Source organism: Bos javanicus, chromosome 25 (genome assembly GCF_032452875.1).
Source record: "Bos javanicus breed banteng chromosome 25, ARS-OSU_banteng_1.0, whole genome shotgun sequence".
Classification (NCBI taxonomy): Eukaryota; Metazoa; Chordata; class Mammalia; order Artiodactyla; family Bovidae; genus Bos; species Bos javanicus.
In genome coordinates this window covers 19339399-19349592 of record NC_083892.1, presented here as the reverse complement: position 1 = coordinate 19349592, position 10194 = coordinate 19339399, and the positions used below count along the sequence as shown (strand labels likewise).

At 39.2% G+C, this 10194-nt stretch overlaps 1 protein-coding gene across 1 annotated transcript in view; it reads right to left on the bottom strand.

Annotated features, from left to right (window-relative positions):
* Positions 1 to 203: 203 nt before the first annotated feature.
* LOC133238290 (phospholipid-transporting ATPase ABCA3-like) overlaps positions 204 to 10194 on the bottom strand; it is a 198709-nt gene continuing 188718 nt past the window's right edge. Inside the window, exons 21-25 of the mRNA XM_061401221.1 lie at positions 9046 to 9233; positions 7941 to 8111; positions 7300 to 7490; positions 852 to 925; positions 204 to 466 (exon numbers count right to left, since the gene is read on the bottom strand). Coding sequence (XP_061257205.1) covers positions 332 to 466; positions 852 to 925; positions 7300 to 7490; positions 7941 to 8111; positions 9046 to 9233 — 759 coding nt within the window. The 3' untranslated portion in view covers positions 204 to 331. The remainder of the gene's footprint in view (positions 467 to 851; positions 926 to 7299; positions 7491 to 7940; positions 8112 to 9045; positions 9234 to 10194) is intronic.

Sequence of the window (10194 nt, the reverse complement as noted above, 5' to 3'; positions counted from 1 at the left end):
CTGACAGCTCCATCATTTCTGAATGTTTCTTTTCAGATATTCAAAATACTCAGGACAAGGCCCTTGTCCCCACTCTGATAAATGATGTTGTTTCATATTTCTAGGAAAGAAAATAGAAATTTCACTAAATATCTTTAGATTTGCACATACTAGAATCACAAGCCACTAATGTAAGTCTATGAAGAAGGAACATATGTTTCCTTTGAAGAACTCTTTATTACATAAATATATTTATACCAAGATATACACTTACAGGGATGCCCTTCTCTGTATCCAAGTGTAGTAGAGAGTAGTCTAAGGAACGCGTAGGATTACTAGTTGCAAGTGAGTCTCAAGACTCTTTTTTCTCAACTTCTGGGTTCTGACTGCCAGCAAAAGTCAGGAAGACTTGTTCCAGCGTTATCTGACTGATGGAATAGTCTTCTAAATTGAATTCTTCTTTAGCTTTCTCCAAAATACCAAACATCTTTAACAGCAACAACATAAAGTACAGTTACCATTTCAGTCGTCCTTTCCAGCCCACCACCCAGATGAGCCTCTCCTACATTTCCTCCAACTGCTGGCAAGTTAATGGTGGAGGACAAAAGATACAAAAGGGGGGGATGAGATAACAGACATCACTGAGAATTTGGGAAGAAGCAGGTCTCTGTCTCCATTCTCTTGATGGATACAGACAAAAAGTGGGACTTAAAGGTGGAAATCTGACTTAATTAAAATGAATTCCTTGGACCATTGAAAGTAACCTAAAGTCTCTGCTCCTCCTATAGCCCATTTCTTAAGACCAAATCCCAAATGCTTTAGTTTTCTCTTAACATATGATAATATCAGAAGGGCATGGTTTCTACATTCACCTTTCCCCAGCTATTGTTCTTGCTGGGAACGTAGTAGTTAATGATCCCTCGATTCTCATCTTTTAATTCACTACCTGAGAAAGAAAAGATAGGATAGATACGTAATTTTGCATATTGCTTTTTAAATGTCAAAATACTGATACATCAGCTTAATTATATGTATAACAGAGGCGTAAATAGATATGGCTAGTAAAAAAAGGGATGTAATCCAAAAGCCTACCTCTTTACTATACATGATACAGTTAATTTCTTCAGCAGATTTATTCCTGGTGTAGTAGGCTTTGTTTTATGGATTTTTAGGAATTATCGAGGACAGACTTTCAAGCACAAAATGTTGTCAACTCACATGTCTAAAGGATGAAACTTGAGCCTTCTAAAATTCTAATGCTGTAAGATGTAATCCCTGAACATAGGGCTGAGAATATAAATGGGTGGGATTTTCATTCTGGCTTTATGAACATGTATGTACAGCGTGTTTCCTGGGGAAGAGAGAAGAGGCTTTCTTGCTATTCTTATGATCCTATGCTAGGTTAAAGAGGAAATCATACATATAAACCACCAAAGTCAGGCTGTATGTTCTTTTTCAAGTGAATAAGAATCCTCTGGTGCAAGTTGGGGGAAGAAGTGGTATACTTTCCAGATTTAGAACAAACATATTTGTTTATGCTTATCATTGTATTTTGTAAGTTATTAAAATTTAGAGGAGCCTGGTGGGCTGCCGTCTATGGGGTCGCACAGAGTGGGACACGACTGAAGTGACTTAGCAGCAGCAGCAAATTAATTGAGATTTTAAATATTTTAAATATGTTAATATAATCAAACTAGGAAGCCATTAGACTGAGGTGGCTCTAATTCCTTGATAGTCTATGTAAGGAAATAAAAACCTAAGCCAAAGCAAATGTACTTGAATCTGAGGAAATCAACTCTAAGAACAACCAATCACAAAGAGCCAACTATGTTTCCCCAAATAAGGCAACTGCTTAAGCTCTAGCAAATCAAATATTTCCTTACTTTTTCCCATGTCTTCTCTATAAACATCTCTCCCCTAATTCCTGTCTGTGGAGACCTCCTAACCACCTTTGGTTTGGTGATGCCCAATTAGAATCAATGTACACTCCGATAAACTCTTGAAAATTTTTGGTATGCATCAGATGAGTAGTTCCAACATCAAAGTGAAAGTGAAAAAAGTGAAAATGTCAGTTGCTCAGACATGTCTGATTCTTTGTGACCCCTTGAACTGTAGCCTGCTAGGCTCCGCTATCCATGGAATTCTCCAGGCAAGAATACAGGAATGAATTGCCATTCCCTTCTCTAGGGGATCTTCCTGACACAGGGATCAGTCTGGTCTCCTGCACTGCAGGCAGATTCTTTACTGTCTGAGCCACCAGGGAAGTAAAGTGGGATCCAAAAGGATGCCCAATGGCTCTATGAGCAAAGTGCAACCAGATATAGGTACTCGCTGAGCCTTTCGTTTTCACTACTTTCTCACTGGACCTGAAGGTATTAAGTAAGTCCCTCTTGGATATCCGAGTTCCTAGCTTTTCTGTCAAGAGCTCTGTAACTTGATTTGAGGTTTCTGTTTTTTTCCTTTTTTAACCTGACTGGGTATGGAGTTGGACTGGATCTGACTTAAACATCATTAGCTCTCTGTCAACAACCAAACTGGGTTCAGAGTCAGGCTGCTGCTGCTGCTGAGTCGCTTCAGTCGTGTCCGACTCTGTGCCACCCCATAGACGGCAGCCCACCAGGCCCCGCCGTCCCTGGGTTTCTCCAGGCAAAAACACTGGAGTGGGTTGCCACTTCCTTCTCCAATTCAGAGTCAGACTAGGTCCAACTTAAACTGGAATGGGTTCAGTGTGAGGCCTCTGGAAAACATTTTCTTAATGAAAAGAAAGAAGAAAATGACTTCCTCCATATTCAGAGAGTTTGGGACTCCAGCTAACTATATGGACAAAATTTATGGGTCCATGTGTTTTTATCCATTTGACTAATGTCTGTCTTTTGATTGGAGAGTTTAATAAACTTAAACAGGCTTCATCTTTTCCTGGGCTTCATCTGAAAGATAGCTCTTCCAGTTATAGTACTGTTGGTTGACATTTTTTCTTTCAGTATTTTGAATATATATTTTCAATTTCTCTCAGCTTGAAAATTTTCCACTGAGACATCTGCTGATAGGTTAATGGGGTTCCCTTGTTTGACAAATTACTTTTCTCCTGCTTTTTGTCTTTGACTTTTGACAAATTTATTACAATATTCTTTAGCCCCTTTCTGGTTCAACTATTTGGAGTTCTTTGGGCTTCATGAATCTGAAAATCCATATCCCTCCCAAAGTTTGGGAAATTTTCAGCTATTATTTCTTTAAATAGACTTTCAGTCCTTTTTTCTTCTCCTTCTGGGATTTCCATAAAATATAAATTGTTTCTGTTATAGTGCCCTGTAAATTTTGTCAGCTTACTTCATCTTTTAATCACTCTTCATTCTTTTTGCATCTCCGATTGTATAATTTCAAATGACCTATCTCATAGTTCACTAATTCTTTCTTCTGATTGGTTGAATCTGCTGAATTTTTCAGTTTAGTCATTATATTTTCAGTTCTAGGATTTCTGTTTGGGCTTTTTTATGGTGCCTATTTTTTCTTCTTGTTGTATTTTTCATTTTCTTTTTGCATTGTACAACTAATTTCACTTGGTTGTCTGTGTGTTCATATAGTTCATTAAACATCTTGAAAAGGATTGTTCTAAATTCCTTGGCAGACAGCCCATAGATCTCCATTTCTTTAAGGAGTTTCATTAGTTTCTTTGGGTAGTGTTATATATACCTGACTCTCTGTGGTCCTTGATTCCTTGAGTTTGTATCCACTTTTGATAAGTAGTCTCCTCTTGTAGAGTTTACAGACTCACTTCAGCAGGGACACACCTTCACTCATCAGCTCAGCTAGAGGTTTGGACCGTTTGTGTGGCAGCATCCAGGGGCAGGCAGTCTTGCTAACAGGGTCTTGGCTTGGGCAAGTACACTGCCTGTGATCTGAGGTTGAAGGTGGGTGGATGGGCAGGGCTGCTGTCTGATTTCTGTGGCTGAACTGACCTTCCAGCTGAGCTGTTCATGCATGGCGGCTGGATAGGCTCCCTGGATGGGCAAGACTTATGACTACAGGCTACTACTTCACAGTCTAGTGGTAACATTAACTGAGATCTGTAATCACCTCTGGCCTATTGAGGTACAGGCTGTGCTCCCTGGCAGGGTAGGACCATTCTTTGACTCCATGATTGGGCAAGGCTACATATGGGGTGGACACAATTGCTCTTGGGGGAAGGGTTCATATTGTGCTCCTTGACTGGATGGTGCCAATTTCTGGTCTCTACATTCAGGTGGGGACACAGACAGGGCTTTATAGTTAGATGAGGCTTCATGCTGTGCTCATGATTATACTGGAAAGTAAACTGCACTCAAAGTTGGGTAGGACTGTAGGCTAGCCTTCACAGTCTAGTAGGCTGTTGGTTGTGCTTCATTGCTGGCTAAGGCTACAGGCTGGGCTACTTTCAAGAGGGCCGCCAGTTATATTCTACAATTGTATGGGCTCAAGACTGTACTCTGCGGTCAGACAGGGTCACTGTCTGGTCTCTGTCTTCAAGTCAGGCCCTAGGTTATGCTATGAATGAGCAGAGTCACTGACTGGACTTTTTACATGAGCAAATCCATATGCTGTGTTCAGCAATTGAGCAAAGCTATAATTTGGGCTCTGCAGGTGGGCAATATCATAGGCTAGAATCCAAGGCCATCCAAGGCCATCATGGTGATGTAAGGCCAGAGGCTATACTTAACAGTTGGGCAAGACTGTTGGTTTGGCTCCCACCCAAGCATGTCTGTAGAATGGGCTTAACAGATGCCCAAATTCACTGGCCAGGCTTCTTGGTCAGGTGAGTTGGAAGCTATACTCAGCAGTTGGGTAGAGCTGTGAATTTGCTTCTCTTCCTAGACAGGGCCATGGAACAGGCCCCATAGCTGATAGGGTTTGTTGGCTGGGGACCCATATCAGGCAGACCTGCCCTTTGAGCTCTTTGGTCAGATAAGGCCAAAGTGCAGCTATAGGTTGGGTTCCATGGTTCTTCCTAAATTCTCTGGCCAGGTTTCCTGGTTGGAGGAAACTAGAGGCTATACTCAGCAGATGGTCAGGGGCTTTGAATCTACTTCTCTAGTCAGCAGGGCTAGAGAATGACTGTACCCCTGGTACAGCTAATTGGCTAGGAACTCAAATATGGTAGAAGTACCCTCCAAGCTCTCACACCAGACATGGCCACCAGTTCAGCTTTGCAGATGAGCAGAGCCATTGGCCTGGAACTCTACTCCAATGCTGCTGCAAGAAAGAATGTGGTTTTGCTAAGATCTGAGTGCTTAGTGGTTGAAGCACCAGCCCTCTTCTCTGTCTTTACGTAGTCTCCAGTGGTAAAGTCTCACAGGTTCACCCAGTGACCCTTGAGAGTTAAGACCCAACTGGGCCTCTGAAGAAGCATTCTGCAACACTGGGGGACCTGATGAACACCACTGACTCTCTTTTCCAAAGTGGAGAAACTGCAGGTCTAAGGGAGGGTTGATACAGTCAGTGTATAGCTCCTCCTCTTACCCTTCTCATAGCTCTCTTGGTTTCTATTGCCCAGGAGGTTGCTTCAACCTTACCTCCAGGTTCTGGGATTTTCATAATGGTGTCTTGTCTACAGATAGTTACTAGTTGGTCTTCTTATGAATATGATCTTCCCAACTGATGTTGGGAATGACCTATGTTGCCATCTTTATATCATTCTCAATATTATAAGTTTGACTCATGCTGTTATATATAGTTATTTCATTCATCTCCCCTTCTGCACAGTGGTAATCTGGTATATGATTATTCCATAACTTATTTTCCATTCAACTGCTGGCAGGTATAATGTGAATATCATTGATTTAAATATTTTATTTATGTCATGGCACAGGTGGATGCAAATATAATAAGGCAAGGAACAGCCACCTTCAGTTGAAAATGTTCCTCAAACCCACATTTCTATTAAAGCTTTTGTGTCCACATCCTCAATTATAGGTCTCTGATGTTTAGTGTCTCTTCTTTAAGACTTGTCCTAGAGAAAGTTGTTAGGACAGCACGCAGTAAATGAGACTTTCTGTTCATAGCTTTTCTTTGTAGTGATGTAGGCACTATATCTCAGAAATATTTGCTGAATGAATGCATAAATGAGTATTAAACTTCTTAATAGACTATTAATAACAACACTGAGATAGTTCTATTTCCCATACATCTGTTCCCCCAGATCTGCTCTACCTTCTATTTCTTTTTATTTTCTGCTCTCCATTCTTACTGTGTAATCAATTAGGCTGTTTTCTATTGCTTGGAAGATAAACTTCCAGCTCCTCAGCCTGACACACAAGGGGGATATCTGTGATATTTTGCTCAGCATAGCAGAATGGAAACTAAGATGAAAAAGCAGAATTAATAAAAGTCTTACCATGTTTCTTCTTTGTATTTAGGAAGGAAAGATAAGAGATAGAAAGAAATAATTGCTGTCTCTGGCATTGTACCATATAGTCAAAAAAATGCTTAAGGAGAAGAAAGCTTAGTGGTTCTTGTTTGAATTTCAGTTTCATATCCTGACTGGGACAGTAAAAGACCACAGTTATATATTCAGTGTGAGGTAAAAAACCTTAAAACTTTTCATGAGTGATATTATGGAAAGAATTGTGTCATTTCCCATCCCCCACTCCCACCCCCACCAAATTCATTTGCTGAAGCCCTAACCCCAGTTGCTTGTATTTGGTCATATGTCTTTTAAGGAAGTAATTAATGATAAATGAGATCATAAGGGTGATACCTGGATCTACTGTGACTGATGTCCTTATACGGAGAGTAAGAGACACCAGGCATGGATACACACAGAAAAAAAGCTGTCTAATGACACAGCGAGAGAAGGAGGCCATTTGCGGGCCAAAAAGAGAGCCCTCAGGAGAAACCAGACCTCCTGAAATCTTAATACTGAACTTCTAATCTCAGAACTGTGAGAAAATAAATTTCTGCCATTATGCCAGTCAGTCTGTGGTATCTTATTATAGCAGCCCTAGTGAACTAATACAGGTTCTATTTACTAAAAATTGAGAATTATGTTCAAACATGATTTTAGGTATATAGGTCATATGGACAGCTCTAATGTCACAACTACCTTACTAGTTAATATACACCAAGATATTGGTGAATATTTCTGTTCTTTGTGCAAACTTCTGAGCATAACCAAACTTAAAAAGTTTAAAAGAACAAGCATTCCAAAAATAATTCAACATGGAAGGGCAATTAATATCAATAATTCATAAGAAATAGTTACTGGAGATATACAGCATATGGATGGTGAGAACAATAAATATGGTTTAACACATCTATATCAAAGCTAACCCAACCAACCAAGTTTACCTGGAAAAGCTGTTTCAACAAAAGTTTTAAAGTGCTCTAATTTGTCCTTATTTTCATCAATATTGATCTTGACTTTTAGGATGTAAACATTGCCAAATTTGTTCTTGAGATGCTGAGGGCTGCCCAGGCACACAAACTTTCCCTTCACCATGATGGCCAGCTTAGTACAAAGAGCATCGCATTCCTCCATACTAGTAGAACAAAACACCAAAATGATGTGAAGTTTTAAAAAATCTCTATCAGAAGATATTCTATAGTTCAAATAGCCAGTATTTTGTGACCCTCTTTGAAAACGGAAGTTTTATCTGCCCCTCATCAACATCATGGCAAATGGAGATATTTTCAAACTCAAAGTCGTAAAATAATCCACAGGATATAATGTACAGCACATGGAATATAGCCAATATTTTTACTAACTTTAAATGGAGTATAATCTATAAAAATATTGAATCACTAAGTTGCACACTTGAAACAAATATAATATTGTAAATCAACTGCACTTTAATTTTTTTAAAAGACCACATCCTCAAATGGAACAGTTCCTGAACTTCCTGCCCTCTCCTCTCAATGAAAACTCCTTCCCATAGGTCATTCCATTATAACTCTTCTAAACCTTAACCGAGCCTCCCAGTGAGCTGCACCTGTGGGATGTTATGATGATTGCTTTGCCACTTTCACGTGTCCGTGTCACTGCATTCCAGAGTAGGCGCCGGGCTACTGGGTCCATACCAGTTGATGGTTCATCTAGGAAGATGACTGAGGGCTTTCCCATGAGAGCAATAGCAGTACTCAGTCTACGTTTGTTTCCTCCACTTCATAGTTAAGGAAGGAGAGAGAAAGCAGAAACAGATGGGTATATGTGTCAGTAATTGAATACATTAAAAACATATCTTTAATGTATATCCATTATTTACAGGAAACAATTAAATTATTTCCAAAATGCTGAGTCATAGGAAACATCCAAGATATTAAAAATGCTGACTGCATGTCATTCAACCAAGGCATTGGGGTTCCCATGTGGCACACTAGTGATAAAGAACTGCTTGCCAATGCATGAGATTTAAGAGACATGGGTTTGATCCCCGGGTTGGGAAGATCCCCTGGAGGAGGACATGGCAACCCACTCCAGTATTCTTGCCTGGAGAACCTCATGGGCAGAGGAGTCTGGTGGGCTACAGTCCATAGGGTAACAACAAGTGGGACATGCATGCACGCAACCAAGGCATCAGATCCAAATGCAAATATATAAATCAAGTCATTTTCATTTGAAATGTAGAAAAGTGACTTTTGTCTACCAGAGTTCCTTTAGATTCCCAGATATATAAACAATATATTTACCAAGCCAATACAAAGAATTTCACATGGTCCTTGAGAGACAAAGAACAACAGAGGATAAGAGAGAGAGATGCTTTCATTTATAATTCATTATAAATTCAATGACTACATTTGCGATTGAACCAGGATTGTGTTTCATCTCTGCAAGGGAAAATTGTGATACTAATTCAGTTCAGTTCAGTCACTCAGTTGTGTTTGACTCTTTGCGACCCCATGAATCACAGCATGCCTAATTAGGTCTGCTTTATTGCTGATATCCCACTACTGGCAAGGCAGTAGATTATTTCCCAGTCATTGCTTCTGTTTGTCAGTGGAACTCTGGCTAGATTGTGGGCACTGATTCCAAAGATCAGAATCAGCAGAAGGCTCCTCAATATTAGCTGCAATGAGAGCATCAGTATAATATCTCACCTGTAAGTGTAAATATACTTGTCAGCATAGGATTCCAGATTCAGTGCTTCCATTGACTTCTTTACATAATTGTTAATTTTGGTCTCAGGAATCCCCCACAATCTGGCATACATGATCATTATTTCGCGAGCAGTCATGTAATCCAGCAAGGCATCAAATTGTGGGCAATAACCAATTTTTGATCTTACCTAAAATAAAAGAACAATGATGGACATAAGTCAACTATATCTCACTGAGCATATAGTATACACAAATAACATAGAAGACCTGACACTTTCCAGCCCATGCCTCTAAGAAGGTTATAACCCAGAGCTTTAGTAAATAACTTCTTTCCCAGTGATTACAAAGTCATTGCTGTTGTAAGCTATTGTCATGTATTAAAATTAAAACTTTGACAACTCTAAAAACTAAAAGAGATCTAAATCAATAGTGTGATGTCCAGCGTTGATAACTGGATGGCTATTTTTGAACTTCGGTATCTTATTTTCTCTAATAAATCTTCATTAGTTTAGTCCCAAGGGATTTCAGGATTGCATAATCCAAGACTGCCATAGAAGGAGTGCCTGGGCTAGTCTAGGCTCAGTGATATCTGACTTTTTGGTAGTGATGATAAATGGACTATAAGTGGGGTCCTCCATCTCTCTGTTATATGCAATATTACTTTGTGAGAATCATCTAAGTTGCAAATGAGCAGAATTGGGATCCTAGCTCTTATTTTGGTCATATATTAGTCATAAAAGAAGTCTGAACATATTATAAAAATTTTATAATATTCAGAGAAAATATCTGACAACATGGAATTAAAGTAAAAATCAATAATAAAACAAATATTTTAGAAACTTCAATATTTTTCATATTTCAAAATGAATTTCTAAGACTACATCCTTAATTCATGGGCTGAAAAGCTCAATTTATCTTGCAGAATATTTTGAACCTATGGGATATAGGCCACTTTAAATAACAGAGTAACAAATGAGTGTAAATCAATGATTAAATTATTAACATAATAACATATTTGTGAAAAACAGATTCAAAGGATTCTGGGAAGATAGCTGAGTAGGGAGCACCAAGAATTTATCTCTGTCTAATAAAATTATTTTGGGACTCTGTAGTCTACTGAAAGCTTGCAATTTCCTAGGGGAAGATTTG